Below are 19,171 nucleotides of genomic sequence, written 5' to 3'. Positions count from 1 at the left end.
GCCGTTTGACATTGTAAGACTTTTCCACAGGAGGAAACGTCAGAGCACTAGTATCTGGTACATTGCTAGAAGGTAGGCAAGTGGAAAGATTTATTTGTTAAAACAAACAAACAAAAATAATGGTTTTTGGGATCACAGTTTTGCCATGGCTATTTCCTGAGATGCCATGGAAGAAAAAGACATTTCATTCCATTCATCTTGCTTTCCTTTCCGTTTGTGCATGTCCGCAAAAGAGAGAACTGAGAAGGAGGAGCAAATGTATCCCCGAGCATGCTCTACGCACCAGCGGGATACATTTTGGTTACCCCCGTGCGGTAGCAGAGCCAGACCTGGTCACTCCGTCCCCCGTCGGAAAGGTCACACTCATTGGCACGAAAGCAATTGGGGAGGAATCGTTCTCAGCGCCCGCCGCAGAGCGCGGCCGGTCCCCACGGCTCGCTGCCCCCGCACCATGGCGGCTGGTGCTCCCAGCCTGCGCTAACCAGGTCCGACTCGCTAACACCAATGGCTACATTTTTCGGTTCTGTTTCTCTTTGAGTTCATCCCGACCCCGATGACATCATAGCGCTAACGCTTTGCTTCCTCCCTTTCTTTTCCTTTTTTTTTTTTCCTTTTCTTTTTCTTCCAGTTTCCTTGGTTTTTTTTAACCTGTTTTACTTTGGAAAAAAAACCACCACCACCAACCACGTTCGGCTTTGCACAACTGCGTCATTTAAATTTTTGAATACATTTTTTTACAGAATATTCATACAATGACTTCTCTTTCAATGCAGTCCTCTCTCTCTCTTGTGGCACTAGGATTCAGCCTCAGAAAAGGCCCTGAGCAATTTTTTTTTTAGTGGTAGGCGCAGCATCTCACCTCTCGGTCCAGCCAGGCTAGCGGTGGAAGCGAGGGGCAGGGCGCCAGGCAGAGCATCCCCAGGAAGCGAGGTCAGCTGTGCCGGCCTGGACGCAGACACCCAGGAGAGCAGGGCTACTCCCCAGAGGGTTTCCAGCGCTTCAGACGCGAGGCCGGCCCCGTAGCTGTAGCAGTGTGGCGGCCGTGCTGTAGCCGTGGGTCACGGAGGCCCTTGGAGGACTGGGAGTGACAGGACACCTCCAGTAGCTTTCTCACCTAAATGAAGGACATGACACGGGGCAGTATTCAAATAGATTTAGCGTTTCCAACAACACACTAGAGATCTAATCACTTATACATATTCATTTTAGGATAGAAAAAGTGGTAGAGCAGAACCTGACCCTAAAAAGAAAGCCACTTTTAGGTCCATCACCTCCACCCTGGCCTCCAGCTTCAAGAGACGTAGGTCCTCCAAGGATACGGTAAGAGGAAGAAGAACAATTCTGCCCTCTCTCTTTCTCTCTCTTTCTCTCTTCTGCCATCCCATCGACTGCCACACACCCATCCCGAAGCTGCCAGTGTACATGCATAGCTCATGTTCGTCACCAGTCAGTCAGTGAGTCAGTGAGTCAGCCATCCCGTGTACCTGAAAGGATGCTGGGATCCTGGAGGGCAGGCAGGAGGTGGCTTGGAGTCCTGTGATGAGTTGGGAGATGCAACCGAGTTTTTGTTTTGTTTTTTGTTTTCTTTTTGCCTGGATGATTTCTGATGTTCCTCTCTGTGCTTCGCTCACCTTACCGGTGCTGACCTCTTGAAACCGATGACATTTTTTTTTTTTTTCTGTTCCTGAGTGTTCCTGTACCTGTTTGTCATTGTATGCCTAAAAACAATCACCCCAATTTAATTTGGGCACCGTGTCACCTCACCGAGAGCCATGCGTGTCACATTCTCTACATGTGATTTTTGTTTGTGACAATTAGCATTCGGGACGTAGTCCTCGGCACAGGAGTGACAGCTGTCTCTGGTTATCGTCAGCAGTAACGCAGCTCTAGAAAAGAGACACAAAGGCTTGAAAGAGGAGGTTGTTAAAGACCCAACCTTGGTTCAAACTTGTGCTTTCCGCCTCGGAGTAAAACTGCTCTCACGTAACCAGAGAAAATTTCCAAATTGCTGCCTCTAAAGCCAGCTGTTTCCAAATGTGCAAACGTGTCTGCTCGTGCTGGAGCTTCAGACACCCTTCAGCGTCAGGTTGGGCTGTTGGTCTGTCGGACTGAGCCGGTGTCCCTCTGCATGTTGCCGTCTGTTGTATGACACTCTGCACTGTGGCTACTCTGTTGTCTCGTGCGGCAGCGGCCGCTGCGTTTTGGTGCCCAACCTCCCGGTGCGATGGGCTTGCCGAAATCGCCTCCCTGGGGCGACCGGTGGGTTTCTGCCCAGGGTTGCTCAGAGCAGGCTTCCCCCCAGGCTGCCCGAGGCGCGAGGCATGGCGGGGACGGGGGGACAGCGGCAGCGCGGGGAGATGCGGCCCCCGCGGCGGGGTGGCCCGTCCCCGGCCGCAGGCTCGGGGTGCCTCGGGGAGCAGCATGCGATATCTCAGGGGGTCTCGGGGCCACGGCTCTGTATGCGAAATGGAGGCAGCTGCCTTTGACACCAATGCAGGCTCCATCCTGAGAAGCTCCTGGTGCACCCCTGGGACACGGCCCCGGGGACAGCTGAGCCCTCGGCCAGGCTTGGCTGCCACCGTCTCACACAAAGTGCTCGTCTCGCTGTCACCTCGAAGCCTGGCAGGCATGGAGGGGGAGCCACGCTCTCCCCACTCATCCCCCGTGCCCCACGGGGAAGACGGGCGTCCCTGTCATCTCCTGTGTGGCCTCCATGCTCCCTGGGTGGCACCTTGTCCCAGTGATGCCCCCGTGTCTGGGGTCCCCCCTCCCCACTGCTGCACCCCCTGAGCAGCTCTGCAGGAAGGTTGCAGGTTGTGTCTTGGTGGCCTGAGCCCGGACCGGGGGAGAGGAGACAGAGATGGGGTGGATGGTGCAGGGGGGAGAAAGTGGGAAGAGCGAGGAGGAGGAGGGACAGGTGGGATGCACGGAAAAAAGGGGAGAAAAAAATTGCAGAAAGATCTGCTGGGGGGACCCTCAGCATGTCCTGAGTAGACCGCCACGTTCTGTTGCGTTTGAACCACTCCACGGTTAGGAAACGATGGGGTCCTGTCCTGGGAGAGCAGGAGCATCACAGTGCAGTGGGCAGCTGGGGGGACCAGTGCCCACAGTGGGCACAGGAGAGGGGGAGAACCCAGGAAAAATGGGGCAGCTGGTGTGTGGCACCCCTGGCATCTCCCACATCGCTCCCTCTTCGGGGAAGCATCCTGGGCCTGATCCTGCTCCGTGGTGTGGCATTCACCCTACGCCACGCCACTCCACAGCACTCTCTGCCCCGGGGTAGGAGCACCCCAATGCCCTGAGCTGACCAGGTCCAGGGGCCACCTGCACCAGAGGTCCCTTGGGCGAGCAGTGGAGCCATACTCTCCCCTTCCCTTCCTGGTGGGGACCAGCGCGGCATGGGGCTCCCTGTGCTTTGGGTCCTGGCCGTGCTCTTCTTGGCACGTTGCTCACAGGCGAGTTGTGGAGGGAGATGGCCCCACTCATCCCAGAAGATGGTCCCCGCTTTGGGGGCAGCTGCATCTGCAAGGCAGCTATGGGCAGTGATGCCCTGCCTGGGAGCCTGTCACAGTCTTCTGCCTGCCGTGGGGTGACGTGGCCGGGGTCCCAGGACATGTTCCCCAGGGAACAAGGCTAGTTGGGCCAAGAACAGGCTAGTGGGGCCAACATCCAAGGCAACGTGGCCAAGATGGAGGCTAGCAGGTCCAAGGTCCGGCTATTGCAGGAGGCCCGTGGTGGAGCGAGCTTTGTCGTGATGTTGGGCACACCTGCTAGTTGCTCTGTGGGGTGAGCGGCCAGCGGGAGGGTGCTGCCACCAGCTCATGTCACAGCCTGCCATTTGGTGCCCTCCACTTCCATGCAGCAGCCCTGGCTCAGAGACCCCAATGCCCTCCTGCTGTGGAAGGCCCCATGAGTACCTAGCATGCTGGGACATGTTGCCTGGGGTCCTTGTAAAGATGAGAAAGCAGTGAGGAGCTCTGTTTCATGATGCTCGGCAGAGCCACGGGCCCACACCAGGTCTCAGACGGCCAAGGCTTGAGAGCCCATGGGGCTGGAAGGCCAGGCTGACCCCAGCCCCATGGGCTCTCCTGGCTAGCAAGCGAAAGACGCAGACCTGGTGGCCTTGCTTCTTTCCTTTTCGTTGTCGGGAGTTTTAAAAATGGATTCTGCTCTGCAGCCCTGCAGAATGGTCCCTCAGGAGTGCCAGAGAGACAGGCTGGCACCATGGAGCCAAGACAGCCCTGGGAAGCTACCACCCCACTCTGAACGTCCTAGCGCCCACCATCACCCGAGCTGCACAGCCTCTCCGCGGCACATCATCCCCACCGCCCCAGGAGGAGATGCATGTGTTCCCCATAGGCAGCTCCTGCAACTCGAATAGCACTCGCAGAGCTGACGTACTGCCATCCATCGCAGCCACCCACGATACTGCAACCCCACAGAAGCCATGTGAGACGCATAAACCACACAGACACCTTCCGAGCCGGCACATTTCGTACAGACACGTAACGAGGTGCACAGGTCCCTTAGCCCCCCCACTGCAGCCGTCATCAGCCCCCGCAGAGTCACACTGCCAGCCTGCGGGCATCCCCCCCAGACACAGCATGACACACGTCCCATGTCACCGCCAAGCGAGGGCCCGGCGCTGTGAGGCGATGCTCGCCCTGCAGCCATGGGGATGGTGCCAGAGCTGGTCGAGAACCGAGGGGGTTCATGGAAAAGGTCACCTTTTCAGTGAAGGATCAGCCGTCCCAAAGCCAAACGCTTCTTGGCTGAAAAAGAACGTAGTTTTTGGCCCAAAAGAACCAAAAGTAGGTCAAAGACAACTATTTTTTTTTTTTTTAAGGAGAGTTGATGTTTTCTACAGCAAGATTGCATTTAGCTGGAATCCTAATTTTTAATTGAAAAAAAAAACCAAAACCCAAAATTCTTCCAGAAAATCTTCCACCAGCCAGGGACTACCATATGAGCCCAGATTAGGTTGAAGTCATTTTTAAAGACATATTAAGTTCTTGTCTATATTTTCTTCCTGGTTGTCATTTAAAGTTTTTGGTGCCTTCACTTCACTTCCATACCTTAACATGTTTGAGTCTCTTCTACGGTTAATATTGATTAATTTCTTGACTTTATAATGTTTGGTTTGGGGATAATTGCACCATCCCTGTAACATAATTTACCCTAAATTACTGATATGTGCTTCTAGCATTAGTTCTACTTTAACATAGGTTTGATATGACAGTTTTCTTGCTTTTTTTTCTTTTCCTTTTTTTTTAATTTTTATTATTAAAAATTGCATGCATGAACTCTACACAAAAAAAGTAAATGAGAATGTTACCCTGTGATAACTCTGTGATTGGAGGAGATATGCTTTCAAATCAAAAGCCATGCTCTTGTATTTTAATTTTTCTGGCCAGATTCCCCACTTTGCTTGGTTATTTTAGCATTTCCCACCCCCGGAGCTGTGCAGAGAGGCCAGAACGCCCCAGCCTGCCCTGCTAGACCTCCAGCTTTCCACCGCAGCAGCCACACGTACACGTGCACCGAGGCACACGCACACACACATGCACACGCCGCTTTTCCTCCCGCTTGCATCAGGCAGGGTAGTTAACAAAGGACCTTTCTTCTGCCCGTTCCTTTTTGTAGCTCAAGTTCCTCCTTCTTCTCCACCAGTGAGTCACCCAGCCTCTCCCCTTTCCCAGTCGCCTCTCCTCCCTGCGGGAATCAAGCCCCGTCCCGCGAGTCATGCCTCCCAGCCATTTTGCTATGGAAAGGAAAGATTGCATTTAGCTGGAACCCTAACTTGTCACAAGAAGGGGGCGGCTGCACCCGTTTTTGGGAGAGAGGGGCATTTTTTGGTGGACTGATGAATAGCCACAAAAAGCTCCCCCAGGGCGGCAGAGCGACTTCAGGGTCGCCTCGGCCATTCTCTCTGCAAACGGGCGATGGCCGAGGTGTTGCCACTCAGAAAAGCAAGGCCACAGCAAGGACTTTCTCAGAGGCTCCATGTTAATATTAGCTAGTTCTCTAAATGAAAGAATGATCCCGTGAGATGCTCCCTGGGTGTCAGCACATCCCCAGCACGTGTACCAGAGAGACGGGAGCATGCTGGCTCCCGCCCCTGCCCCAGCAGCTCCCCACCGAGGGGTCGTGTTGAAGCACAAAACTGGGCAGAGCAGGGCAGCCCCGAGGACCCCACGCAACGCCTGGGGGGACCTCAGACCTCCCGTGGCAGGAGGCAGGGTGTAGAGCCACGCAGGGTAGCCACAGTGCCAGAGCTGTCAGCAGCACCACAGGGGCCACAATCACCACTGACCAACGCAAGACAGATAAAATCCCGTCACCGAGGAGCCTCCCGGGAGCCCAGCAAAATAGCAGCCCTCCTGGGTAGCGTGGTGCAAGGGCTGGGCAAATGCCACCGGAGACGGTCTGCGCTGCAGCACACGAGACCCACCGAGACCCTTTCCTGCCCCAGCACTGATTTAGGTCCCCAGACAGCAGCGCAAGATGCTCTGTGCCACCTGCTCTCGCAGCAGGGCTGGACAGGGCTTCCAGTTCAGCGTTTGGAGTTTGGAGAGTGGAACTGGGAGAGGAAGGGAGTATGGAAGGAGGAAGGGAGAAAATAACTGCCCAGTTGTAAATCCCTGCCTGGGGAGGAAGGACTTTTTTTTCTTGCCTGTTGAAGGGTATTTCTGCTCTCCTCGTTGGCTTGCTGGTGGGACTGCGGCTGGGGAGGTCTCTCCCAGGGAGCGTTTGCCAAGCCCCCCCATCCGCAAGGAGCGCAGAACCCCAAATCCAGGCCACATCCCCAACACCGGCTATATTTTCACATTAGCAATTGACGCTACAGTTTATCTCAAGTCAACCACACCGCACATCTCCTCACCTGCATGAAAGGATAGTCAAAGCAGAGTCATTCAAGCAAGGAGGTGAAACGCCCTGGCCTCAAAGCACAGCTTGATCTGGCACCAGAGGATGCTGAAACCCAGCCAGACCCTCCAAACACAGGTTCAGCCGTGGGCTGGGCTGATGAGTCACAGGCTTTGTCTTGTAGCTCTCCCCGAGCAGAGAGGGGCTCGCTCCGCAGGCGACGCAGCTGCCACGCTCTGCAGAAGCTGCGCCGCGCTCCCGGGCGTCCTCCCTGCCCAGCTGTAGGGTGCTTGGAGAGTGTCTGCAACGACCTCTGCACAAGCTTGGAGTGCATTGGGAAGGGGACCTCAGCCAGCAGCAGGTTTCAGGCCGTTGCATCACCCCCAAGAGACATCCTGTAGGGACACATGGGATGTAAGTCGAGGCGGGGTCAAGTGCCAGAACTGCCTAACACTTCTTTCTCCTTGTCTGTGTATTTGTGTGTTGCAGCAATATCATCCCACCGACATCACTGGCCAGCTCAACCTCTCCGACCCCTCAGTCAGCACTGTGGTGTGACCTTCTCCCCGAGGGCCATCAGTCCTTGCCCAACACAGTAGGAAGGCACAGCCAGGACTGCCTTTCGCGGGACACTGATGGGTTCTTCTGGGTGAGATGGGAGGAAAGCATCTTTCATCCATACACAGTGACTTCATTGTATATCTCCCTCCCTTCCTAAGCCTGCTGCCATGCTCGTGCCCCAGAATGCACGGCAGAACCAGGACACGGTTTGGACTTCACTGTACAGAGATGTTTGCTTCCAACCAGTGCTGTTGATAACCAGTATTGCCACTGACTGGCTACGTGCAAGGGGAAAGGATTTTGAAAGGCACATGGTGCTTGCTCTCCCACAGTAGCGGGGAAGAGCTGGTGCCAGACTACAAACATGTGCTTCACTTTGCAGGCTTCAGGCTTCTCAGCACACGCACGGCCCCTCAGATGTGTGCTCCACGTCTCCCACCACCCCGGAGGGCTCCAGTGCAACGTGCTCGTGGTCCCGAGCGGCTGGAACAGCCAGCGCGGTTTGGCAGGTTGGGCACATGCTCCTGCTGTGCCGAGTGACCCCGCCTCTGCAGCAGGGTCTGGGAGATGCGTGCTCTGCTCCTTGCAGGGGATGAACCCCCTGTTCCTCCCGCCCATCAGCCCGTGGCTATGACTTGGCTCCTGTACGTGGTCTGTTTGCAGCAGGAGTGCTCCCAGCCCTGCAGCCCATGCTCCTGTGCGAAACGTGGTACTCTGGAGCTCATAACATGCTGTCAGCCAAGATCCTGGCTCCCCACCTCTGCACAGAAGACATCCCCAGGACCTGGCCATGGCCAGCATGTAGCTCTCACACCATGGCTCTCCTGGCCAGGAACATCTCCACAGGGAATGGCTCTGGATGGTTGCACTGATCTTTAGCCAAGCTCCACACTGCCTCAGCACCAGCAATGCAAGGAGAAATGCTGCTGGCCGGTCGTGGCTTGCCGTGTGCTGCAGTGTCTGCAGCGACCACCCAGCCTGCCTGCAGCGTCGGGCACCACAGCAGGCACTGGCAGCTTCCCTGCCGCACTCACCTGCAGTTCAAGCTTGCCAGCAGCTCCCGCGGCAGCCCTGAAGCCCCAGCTCACGTGGCTGCATCTGCCTGAATCTGGAGACGTGGAAACCGGATCCCGGTTCAGGAGAAGGGAACCAAACGAGACAGACTGATGCCGCTCCTCCCCACACCTTCCTCCCCTCAAGCATATGTGCCCATGTGCCAGCATCCCTGAGCACCCTCCTCGTGGGCGCTGTGAGCGGGTGCGGAGACACCAGCGTCGGGGAAGCATCTGGTGCCAGCCAGGCTGGTGATGAGCAGCTACAGCACGCGCACAGGCAACATCGCATCCCGCCTCCTGCGAAGGTGGAAAACCCACCTGCAACGTGGGACCAAGCCCCAATGGCATGAACTGCCCCAGCCGAGCAGATGGGGCTTCCCCCTGAGGGTCGGCGGCTTTTGCAGGCAGGATTTTCAGACGGCAGCTGAGGTCTGTGAGCATCGTCCCACTGACTGCAGTGGCTCCATCAAGTTCATCTCGCTCCAGCTGAGAAATTGGACCCATTCTACTTTATACGTCAATGTAACATTAATACCAAGTTTTTGCAAGAGCTCAGTAAAGTCTATACTGGATCATGAAGTGGTTTATTCCAGTGCCGTGTGCCTCTTTCCGTCTCTGCCTTCTGGCAAAGCTGGCAGGGAGCCCTGTGCTGAATCAGAGCCTCACCCAGCACTGCTGCAGGGTTTGCAAACAGTAAAAGGTGGAGGGACAGGGAGGGACGGCGAAGCCAGCAGGGAGAAAGGCCAGGAGCTGCAGGGAAGACCGGGAGGGAAGGGGCATCACCATTCAGGGACGCCAGGCTGATGGACAGCCTGAACAGCCAGTGTGGGGGGACAGGCCTGGCAGCGGAGAGACGGGGACAGTCTGAAACTGTCCAAATGCCAGCACCATGCCAGCTGGCTCTCGCCCACCTCCATCTAGGGGAAAAGGGTCCCCTGCCACTGCTGTGCTCCCCAGCTCCTGGGAGCCAGCATGGGGCACTGCCAGTGGGGCTGGCCTTTGGGAACAGAGGACCGACTGCAGGGATGAAGGCATCTGGGGAAGTCCCTGCACCTCAGCCCATCTGTAGGGAGGTGCCCCGAGGGATTTGCAGAACAGAGAGGCAGCTTCCCTGGGCTGAACTGAAGCAACATCACTCATTCACACCATGCTCCCCATGTGCTGAGACCACCAGCCCAACCTCCCTAGGGGTGTCAGCCTCAGGATGATCTGGGAGGAGGAGTGGGGCTCAGGTGGCCATGCAGGGTGACAAGCGAAGTCCTAGCTCCAAATGGAAAGCCCGGGCCTTCTCAGGAAGGACTGAGTGCTGTCAATAGAGAGGGTCTGGCAGAGCTGGGATTGCTCCTGGGAAAGGTGCCGTGCAAGGGGCTGATCCTGGCAGAGGTCCTGCAGCCATCCCGGGTGCAGGGCTGGTAGCACTGGAGGAGCTGCTGCTTTCACCCGCAGCCCTCGCACCCCTCGCTGGGGAGAGGCACCGCAGGAAGAGCCGAGTGGGAACTGAGCAGTGTGGCAGCACGCTGGGTTGGTTTCTCTCTTGAAAATAAAAATGGGAGCGAGCCACAACTGAGGTGACGTTTGGTTTATTCTCTGCATGATTTACTTAACCCTTGCCAAGAGCTTGCCAAAGGATGCATTGACCCCTGCCACGTCCCTGGCTTGTCCTGTAGCTCTTGCATGGGCAAGAGATTGAGCGAACAGGGGGAGGCTGGTGGCCACAGTCATCTCATTGTGGCTCTTATCACCTTGCAATGGGTAAGAACTCATGCCAGAAAGGGCTGTTGCTCCTCCTTGAGAGATGCTTTTGTCACCCCAGCTTGTGCTTTCCTCTGGAGCACAGCTCCAGCTCCTTCCAGGCCATCTCCCAGTACGCTCACTAATGGGGAGAAGCGTTTCCACAGGGAAGGACAGGAGGTGGCAGGGCAGGGAGATGCAGGGGCAGCCCCAGTCCCTTTTTGTGGGTGATGGGAGGTGAGGCAGCAGCAAGGGCTGCAGGGTCTGTGCTGTAAACCCACACGGGCTTTTTTGTCCCCACTCCCATCACTGAGCTAACCCTAGACCTTGGCCTTTGATGAGCTTTAGCATGGAGGGAGAGCTATTGGGGGAGGAACCACTGTGCAGCCTCACCCATCCTTTGGCAGCTCCCCTGCCGAACCACATCAGTGGGAGCTCGAGGCTTTGTCTCTTTCCAACCCTCACCCTAAACCTCAGCCTCACCCCAGATCTTGGTTGTTGGCTGAGCCTTCTCAGCGGCAGCAGCCCTGTCTCAGGGGAAAAAAACCTATCAAAAGAAACATTTTGCAACCTGCCCTGTCCTTGGGCAGCACACAGAGGGGTCTGAGGCTTTCTGAAAGTCCCATGGAGGCTCTGGAGTGCCCCAAAAGTACCCAGAGATCTTCAGGTGCACCAAAAGGCACATGGAGAGCTCTGGGGTGCACGAAAAGGCAAACCAATGCCTGTCAGGACACAGAAAGCCAAACGGATGGCATTTGGATGCACAAAAAGCCAACCCAAGGGGTCTTGAGGGCGTGGAAAGGCACACTGGGGCTGCTGGGGTCACTGAATGGCAGATAGGGAGTGCTGGGGGCACCAAAAGGCCCAAGGAGGGCTTTGGGGCAAACTGAAAGGCACGCAGAGGCTCCTGGGCTGCACCAAAAGGCAAATGGAGGCTCCTGGGGTGGACTGAAAGGCACACAGAGGAATATGGTGTGTCCTGAGATGCACACAGGGGCTCCCAGGATGCACCAAAAGGTACATGGAGTCATCCTGAAACGCACACGGAGGCCCCTGGGCAGCAGAAGGGGCAGGACAGGGTGACCTGGAGGAGAAGGATCAGCTGCCCCCCCTGGGAAGGGGATGTGCAGGTCTGAGGGTGACCTGGGGGAGCCTTCCAAAACACAGAGAGCAGCTGCAGTCAGACCGTGCCCCGCAGGGGGCTGAGCTGGAGGCTGCTCCCCCCAGCAGCGGGGCAGAGGGAGCTTGGCATGGTCTCAGGGGACTCTGGGAGGAGGAAGAAAAGTGATTTCCAGGAACAGAGCATCTTCTCACTGGTCCACAGGGAAATGTTTGCAACAGTGGAGCGCAGACACCTGGAGAAGGGCACGGACCACAGCCTGCCTGGGGCTAAAGCCTGGTCGCCCTGCCTCAGCAGCCCCTGCAGATGCGGGGTCTCCTCCAGAAGTGGGACTCCCTACGCAGGTTGTGGTAAATGACTATGATGGAGCCCATGAAGGTGCAGAAGAAGATGCTGGCCATGAAGGAGAACGGTCCAATGATCAAGAAGGTGATGTAGTGCTGGGCAGACAGTGGGGTCTCCTGGCATTGCCTGAAGGACTCATTCCCAAAGGCCATGATTGGATACTTGTTCAGCTGCTTTGGGGCTCTGCACAGGAGCAAATTCTTCTCTGAAAGAGAAAAGCAGTGCTGATGGGCACGCTGAGCAGCTGGGACAAGGCAGGTGTCAAGGACAGGGGGTCTGTATGGGACAGATGGGACCAGGGCAGGAGGACAGGGGCCAGGTTGATCAAGATAGCCCAGGGCAGGGTACAAAGAAGGGGAGCAGTGAGGGTTCAGGACTCATCTACGTCCTGCACCTTGGGGAGTGGCCAGGGAGGTGGGCACAGTGCTGGAGAGGGCACTGGAAAATGGGTGTGGGGCAGGATAGGATGGAGCAGGACAGCAGATGGGGCAGACAAGGTGGTGGGCTGGGTTCCCAGGGGACAGGCATGGAGAGCAGTGAGCAGCCAGCCTGGAGATGCCACAGAAGGTCCCAGCCAGCACAAGTGACAGACGCGCACCCAAGCTGGAAGCAAGCAGGAATGGGTGGCAGCAGAGGGAAAGACCTCACTGGCAGAACTGTCTCTCACCAAGGTTCACAGGGGAAGACAAGCAGGATCAGCCCCATGTTCATGAAGGCACTGGGGGAGGGGATGAAGGCACTGAGTCCTGGCCAAGTCAGCGGTGATGCCTAGCCTGACACACAGGCTCATCTTGCCCCTCAGATGCCCGTTGCCCAGCTCACCTTGCCCTCACCATGGCAGGACTGGTGCCACTGGGGACGGTGCTGCGTGCCTGTCGCTGGGCCATTGCCCAGCCCTCCTCTCCAGGCAGTCCCTGCTGGTGGCCGAGGGTGGGCACCAGGGACCAGACCCAGAGATGCATCCACCCAAGCAAACACAGGAGCTGCCATGGCCTGGGGACGGGTCCTGGGGAACCTCGCCGTACCCCCACGGGCACTAACCACGTGAGCCCAGGGCCAGCTGGCAGCCAGGGTGCTGGGTCCTGCCTCAGCCCCGATGGGGTGACCAGCCAGCGTGGAGCGGGTGGGGGGCTTGGGGACACGGTCCTCCGGGCACTCACCTCGCACTTTTTCCCTGTTGTGGCTGAGCCAGCGCCAGAGGGGCAGGATGCCGCAGCTGCACACCCAGGGGTTGTCCTGCAGGAGGAGGGTTCGGAGCTGGGGCAGGGTGTGCAGCACCCCAGGCTCCAGCTCCCCCAGCATGTTGCTGCCCAGGTTGAGCGTGGCCAGGCTGGTGAGGGGCAGGAAGGTTTCGGGGGTCAGCACCGTTAGGTAGTTGTTGCTGAGGTCCAGCTCCTGCAGCGCCCCGAGCCCCACCAGTGCCTGGCTGTGGATCAGCGCCAGGCGGTTGTGGGGCAGGCTGAGCAGCAGCAGCCCCGGCAGGGGAGGGAAGGAGTGCGGCCCCAGCACGGTGATGAAGTTGTAGCCAAGCCACAGGGTGCTGGTGTTGGCCGACAGGCTCTGCGGCACGTCTCGGAGGGCACGCTCGCTGCAGTCCACCTCCCCCAGGGAGCAGCGGCAGACGGCGGGGCAGGCTGGCGAGGGCAGTGGGCGCAGGAGAAGCAGGCAGGCCAGCACGGTGCTGGGGCCCATCCAGCAGCCCATGGCTGCCCACTGAGGCGGCGAGTGCTCCTCGACCTCCGGTGCCAGGATTTCCCCACGGACAGGATCCCTAGTGCCTGTCACCTTGCCCAGCCACCCGTCCCTGCCTGGCACCCTTGGGTGAGCCCGGCGGTGCCGAGCGGAGGTGCCAGGCAGTGCCTGGCTGCAAGGGGAGCGGGTGGATGTGCTCGGCTCCCTGCGGCCGTATGCATTCCCCCGCTTGCCGCCACCCACCCTCTGCAAACCGGGATCGGGCTGCGCTCCCAGCCCTGGCTTCCCTTGGGGTGGAGCTGCACTTTTTTCAGCAAATATTTTTGCAGTGATGCCTCCCCTGGCAAGGTGCGGAGTCGTGCCCTGGTCCCTCCCTCTGCCAGGCACTGCTCCAGCCAGGTAAGCAGCCAGCTCTGTGCGGCCTGGGATTAACTGCTTGTGTGCGCGGCAGGCTGGAGGGCTGGAAAACTGCAAAACCAGACCCATCTCTTGGCCTCCATCGTCCCCATGGGACATCCCCCATGGGCGTGTTGCCTCACCAGCCATGTACAGAGGGGTGTATGGACCCAGGACCTACATAGATGGCTGGGGTGGGACAAAGCTTAAATCATATCATCAGCAGGTCTAACCCCATCTTCTGTGCTGGCCCACCATGCCCAGAGGTCCTCAATGGGGAGCTCTGCTAGGAGCCATGGGCCACACTGCTGAGCCCAGCCCTTGGCCGGGCTGTTTGTACCTGGCAGGAGACCACAAGCCATGCCAAAAGGAGGAGGGTTGGGATGTGAGTCCCATGGGCCACACTCCTCCTCCCCAGCAGGATCACGCATCTGCGTGCACACTGGGGGACACCCAGGAGCCCCCACATGACACGGCGTGGGAAAGGTAAGCTCGCTAGGCTGCAGCTGCCCAAAACTTGTTTACCCTCGTGCCAGCACGGCAGCGCCGGTTCAAGAGGGCTCAAAGTCTGCCTCCACCCTGTTTACACCTGCTCCGGTTTCAAAGGTGCCTGAAGCCCCGCAGCAGAAGGCTGGAAAGGAGAGGTGTCACCTCCCAGCTCCCACCATCCTTGGCAGAGCTCAGCAGACACCGGGGGACCAGGGGACATGGCCGGTAGCACCTCATCCTACCCGCAGCTCGGCATGGAGGCCTGGAGCAGAGACACCTTCCTCCACTCACACCCTCGCAGCTCCTGTCCTGTTTGGGACCCCAGTGGTCCCAAAGGAATCCTGGAGGAATCCCTGGCACCTCTGCCCCATGGCCAAAGGGCTGGAAGGGCAGCAAGGCAGCATGCCTGAGCCTCAGGCCAGGACCAGGATGTTCCCAAATCTGGGGCAGAAGCAGCAGGCAGGCAGTTTATTAATAGCATCCAGAGGAGCTTTGGTTTGTTTATCTACCCTGCAGCAAACTCGGTTTGCTGCATTAATCCCCATCTGGAAATAATTCAGAGGAATCCTCCAGCCCAGCCCAGCCCAGCCCTGAAGCAGGGCAGAAACCCACAGCCACGTGGAGCTGCAGCACCAGCTCATCCCACCAACAGCTGCGGGCTATATGGGGACCCGAATTTGGGACATTTTTGTCCCAAAATGCTCTTCCTCCCCAGGGGTTGCATAACCCACTGCCTGCGACCACCTGGGATCAGGTGAGATGTGCAAAATTCATTGGGGAAAAAAATACTAAAACCAAGGCCATTTCCAGCTTTTGTGCTCAGAGAGCCCAGGAGGCTGCAAACCCATCTCAGCTCCTCCACCAGCCCCTCACTGCCAGCCTGTTGCACACCCCCATGGCACGTGGCAAGAGAGATGTCCCCAGTGTCCTGCCTGCCGGGGACACCGGCCAAGCACAGGACTGGTGCTGGTTGTGCCTGGCCCTACTTCTGTTTTGCATACATTGGCTGCACCCCACTGCAATCGCAGGCTGGTGACCCTTCGGGGTCCTGAACCCCAGCAGAGCCACCACTGTCCCTTCACGCATGCTGCCAGTGCTTGGCAGAGCATGGGTCCCTGTCACGCCCCCTTCTCTGGAAGGGGGCATCCAGCACTCTGCAGGAAGAGCCCAGGTCCCCGTCGCTAGCCAGGGCTGCACCCACTGGTGCCCTGCTCCCCCACTGCGATGCCTCCTCCTGTGGTTTTGGGCTCCACGCAGAACAGAGCAGCCTGGCCCCAGGGCCAGCACCAGGAGAGGTTGCTCCGAGCATCTGCTCTGCAAGAACAGCTTAGGGGGCCTGTGCTGACCGATGGAGGAGTCCCCAAGGCACAGGGTTCAACATCAGCCCTGCTCTGGCCAAGGGGCGTAAATCAGGGTGCCCAGCCACCACGCCAAGACCGTTTCCACAATGAAGTGATGGAGGGGCAGATAAACTCCTTCAGAGACCAGCCACTGGCTGGGAGCAGCAGGGACACGCGCAGGGGAACGCTGCAAGGGCCAAGCTTCACAGCTTGGTTCTGGTGCTGGGGGGATGCAGTGGAGCAGGGGTGGGGGCACAGAGGCAAGGACCTGGGGCTAGGGCAGGGGGCCATGGGTCTTTGTCACCATCCGCCACTGGAAAGCTGGGACCCAAGGTGCCAAGGCTGAGCACAGAGTCCTGCTGGCACCTTTGTATGGAGCCGTGCCCGGCGTAAGGATGGGCCCTTCCCAGACTCTTCCCACCACCCACTGTGGGGTATTTGGGGGAAATGAAGATAGAGGGGAAGGTGCTTTAAGGCTCTGGGTTAGCTTTTAGCCCGTCCTTGATGGCTTTAATTTATTGCATGTTTCCATGTAATTAAAGATCCAAGGCAGGCAGATGCCCACCCCATGGAGTCCCTGAACCACACCACGCTTCTGCTGTACCTCCTGGGCACCTCTGCCCTGGGGCATCCCTGGTGGCACTGCTCGCATGGCTGGAGCTCCCCAGGTCGGGGTCTGCTGAGAACATCTCAGCTCTGACTTTTTTATGGCAGGTGACACCAAGTGGCAGAATTGTGCATGGGCACTGTGCGTGGTGTGAGTGCTGTGAATGGGGTGGGTGCTGTGCAAGGCATGGGTGCTGTGCATGGGGTGGGTGCTGAGCATGGGGTGGGTGCTGTGCATGGGGTGGGTGCTGTGCAAGGCATGGGTGCTGTGCATGGGGTGGGTGCTGTGCATGGGGTGGGTGCTGAACAAGGCATGGGTGCTGAGCATGGGGTGGGTGCTGCACATGGGGTGGGTGCTGTGCAAGGCATGGGTGCTGTGCATGGGGTGGGTGCTGAGCATGGAGTGGGTGCTGGACTCCTCCGGCTGCAGCCCTGGCACCCGGTACAGGGGACAGCCAAGCACCAGGACTGCCCAGGGGGCACGAGATCACTGCTGACCCCAGGGAGGCACAGGCTGGGGTCCCCCACTGAGTCCCAAGGGGCAGCCAGTGGTGCCTGGGATATTGCAAGAGCTCATAAACCGCATGGAAAACAGATGCAGAAAATGGGCTCTGAGGAAGGACCACAAGAGCTGCCCAGGCAACCCCAAGCCCTGCCCAAGAACTGTATTAGTATCACCCTGCTGCACCCCGGTCGTCCCCATCTGGCCTCTGTTAAACCCACACCCGGCTGTTCGGGCTCTTGTCCTTGCACCCCCAGTTTGGAGTCAGGCAGGGAAAGCCATGCAAAGATACGACCTGGAAAAACAGCGGAGGGGCTTCTGTACAAGCTGCATGCAGGTGTGCAGGCAGGGAGGTGGGGAGAAGGTCAGGCAGGAAAACCAAACCTGGGACAAGCCATGGAGCACAAGGCCAAGCAGGAGCTCCCATGGGCTCTGTCATCCTTCATTTCAACTGTACAGCTACCCCAACGCCCAAATTTGTCATGCAAATGGCCAACAGAGCAAACACTTAAAGGACAGCAATCTGGCAGAGCAGGTCAATTCTCCCCGTCACACCCCCACCACAGGCAGGGCTTGCCCCAGGCTAGCCCGAGGCTTACCGACAAATACGACCAAGACATGCAGCCCAGCAGGGCCAACAGAGCGTTGTTTAATGGGCACGAAGCTTTCGGGGTGCTGGACAGTCTCCCCGGAGCATCGCTGTGTCGCTGAGCTGTGCCAGGTTCCTGCGTCCCCTGTCTGAGAGATGCTCGGTGGACGTGTCCCTGCTGCAAAGCCATGTGCACGGAGAAGCTGGGCATGAACAAGCCCTGGACCAGGGACCAGGGGACATCCATGATGGCTGGACCAGGTTTCTGAGTTGTCAGAGGGGTGGGTGGGCAGGATGAAGGGGTGGGGGCATCTTCATCCCCCCTGTTGCACCCCAAATCCTGGCAGGATGGACAGCAAGCCCTGAGCAAGCTGAAGCCCTTCCCAGGCTGCCAGCACAGCTACTGTCCTTAAGTGGGTCCAGGGCATGGCATGGGGGTCCCCAAAAATGGTCCCAGACTGCACCCCAGGATCTCAGCTGCCCATGCCCGCTCAGCTCTCAAAGGCTGCTGTCACCCCACAGCACAGGCACGGCCGGCAGCAGCCGTGTCGGGGGAACGATGCCGGGGGCACCGCATCTTGGCACAGCCCCACCGGCTGCCGGGTGACCACCTTCTCTTTGCACAAGCCCTTGGTGGCCGAGTCGGGCTGCGACCTGCCGGCCACCTGGGGATGCTCCTTGTCAGCCTTGATGGTGAGGAAGGTGGCCAAGTCGAGGTCGAGCATGGCGATGCCGCCACGCGGTGTGGGTGTGTTTTGGCGGCACTGTGGGCAGGGGATCCAGCGCTGTTCGTTGGTGACGGCGTCGAGGCGTTTCAGGCAGGCTTGGCAGAAGGTATGGCCGCAGTAGAGCCGGCGCGGCAGCCGGTTGCACAGGTCATAGGAGGAGTAGCAGATGATGCACTCAACCCGCTGGCTGCCCCGGCTCGGGGTGTGTGAGTATGCCCCGACACACGGCCCTGCATCCTCTGCCCGGGGGCTGCTGCTAGCCTGGGACATGCTGGGGAGGGGAGGGTGAGAGGAGCCATCAGACCCACGGCCAGGGTGTGGGATGCCACCTCTGAGTGCATCTGATGCATGGGAGATATGGAGACCAGCCCCATGTGGTGGGTTCCCAGGGGCATCAGGCTCCCTGCCCAACATCCCTGCCTGCATGGCTGCCCCGTGGATAGCCCTGCCTAGAAAAGCAGGACCTTGCCACTGCAGATGGCTCTGCCTGCATCCAAGGGGGATGTGTTTTCCCTGGTGCCACCCCTGCATCCCTGCCAGGAGCTCTGCCAAATGCCCCTTATGTCTCGTGGGGGCTGGGGGCTGGTTGGACCTCAGCAGCCTGCCCGGGCTCTGGGTTGGTAGGGAACACGGGGTGGGCAGGAGCGTGTCAGCGGGGTGGGCAGGGGAGCGGCACCCAGAGGAGCAGGCAGTGCCACAGCCCTGCTCCTCGCCAGCCCTGGGCTGTGCCAGGCCACCATGGCACGGCTGTCAGCAGCAGGGGACAGGCACGCAGGCTGACAGGGAGGAGTTGAGGGGTCCAGCCTCATCTTAAGGGGGGTTTGATACCCACCAGCGTATTGGCAAACCTCTCCTGGGGGCCACCAAGACCCCACCCCCTCTCTACGGGTGACCTCAAACGTTTTGATACAGACGGGCATCCCTCCCCTTCTCCCCTGTCCCTCATCCCTACCTGTGCTGAGATGCTCCCCCCAGGCCCTCAGGGGAGGTGGCAGAAGGGCTGCACCATCCCAGGGGGCTGCAGCAGTCCCATGGGGAGCATGGGGGGCCCAAGCCGCCAGCAGGTCCCCAGCCAGGTCCCGGCGGCTGCTGGTGGCTGTGGCAGTGGGAAGGGACTCACCTTTCAGGGACAGGCGTGCTATCGCATCTG

The 19,171-nt window shown here is 58.6% G+C and overlaps 3 protein-coding genes across 8 annotated transcripts in view; 1 reads left to right on the top strand and 2 right to left on the bottom strand.

The window, feature by feature from the left end:
• GRIN1 (glutamate ionotropic receptor NMDA type subunit 1) overlaps window positions 1–7,425 on the top strand; it is a 38,503-nt gene extending 31,078 nt beyond the window's left edge. For 2 of the 6 annotated variants that reach the window (XM_075519462.1, XM_075519461.1), the window contains 2 exons: window positions 1,210–1,320; window positions 7,357–7,425. In XM_075519462.1, the coding sequence (XP_075375577.1) occupies window positions 1,210–1,320; window positions 7,357–7,425 (180 nt within the window). Of the gene's footprint in view, window positions 1–1,209; window positions 1,321–4,177; window positions 4,382–7,356 lie in introns of those variants that run through there. The other 4 variants (XM_075519460.1, XM_075519459.1, XM_075519464.1 and 1 more) reach the window with 2 other exon arrangements.
• A 4,199-nt stretch (window positions 7,426–11,624) lies between these two features.
• On the bottom strand, window positions 11,625–13,492 carry LRRC26 (leucine rich repeat containing 26). Its single transcript, XM_075519355.1, has 2 exons — window positions 12,840–13,492; window positions 11,625–11,884 (listed from the first exon to the last, which is right to left on the bottom strand). The coding sequence occupies exons 1-2, from the start codon at window positions 13,381–13,383 to the stop codon at window positions 11,625–11,627; spliced, it is 804 nt and encodes a 267-aa protein (XP_075375470.1). The 5' UTR covers window positions 13,384–13,492.
• A 4,292-nt stretch (window positions 13,493–17,784) lies between these two features.
• Window positions 17,785–18,291, bottom strand: RNF224 (ring finger protein 224). The gene has a single exon (XM_075519356.1). It carries the CDS (start codon window positions 18,289–18,291, stop codon window positions 17,785–17,787), a length of 507 nt encoding a protein of 168 aa, XP_075375471.1.
• Between the last annotated feature and the right edge of the window lie 880 nt (window positions 18,292–19,171).

This window comes from Mycteria americana, chromosome 17 (genome assembly GCF_035582795.1).
Source record: "Mycteria americana isolate JAX WOST 10 ecotype Jacksonville Zoo and Gardens chromosome 17, USCA_MyAme_1.0, whole genome shotgun sequence".
NCBI lineage: Eukaryota > Metazoa > Chordata > Aves > Ciconiiformes > Ciconiidae > Mycteria > Mycteria americana.
This window is presented reverse-complemented; position numbering and strand designations above follow the sequence as displayed.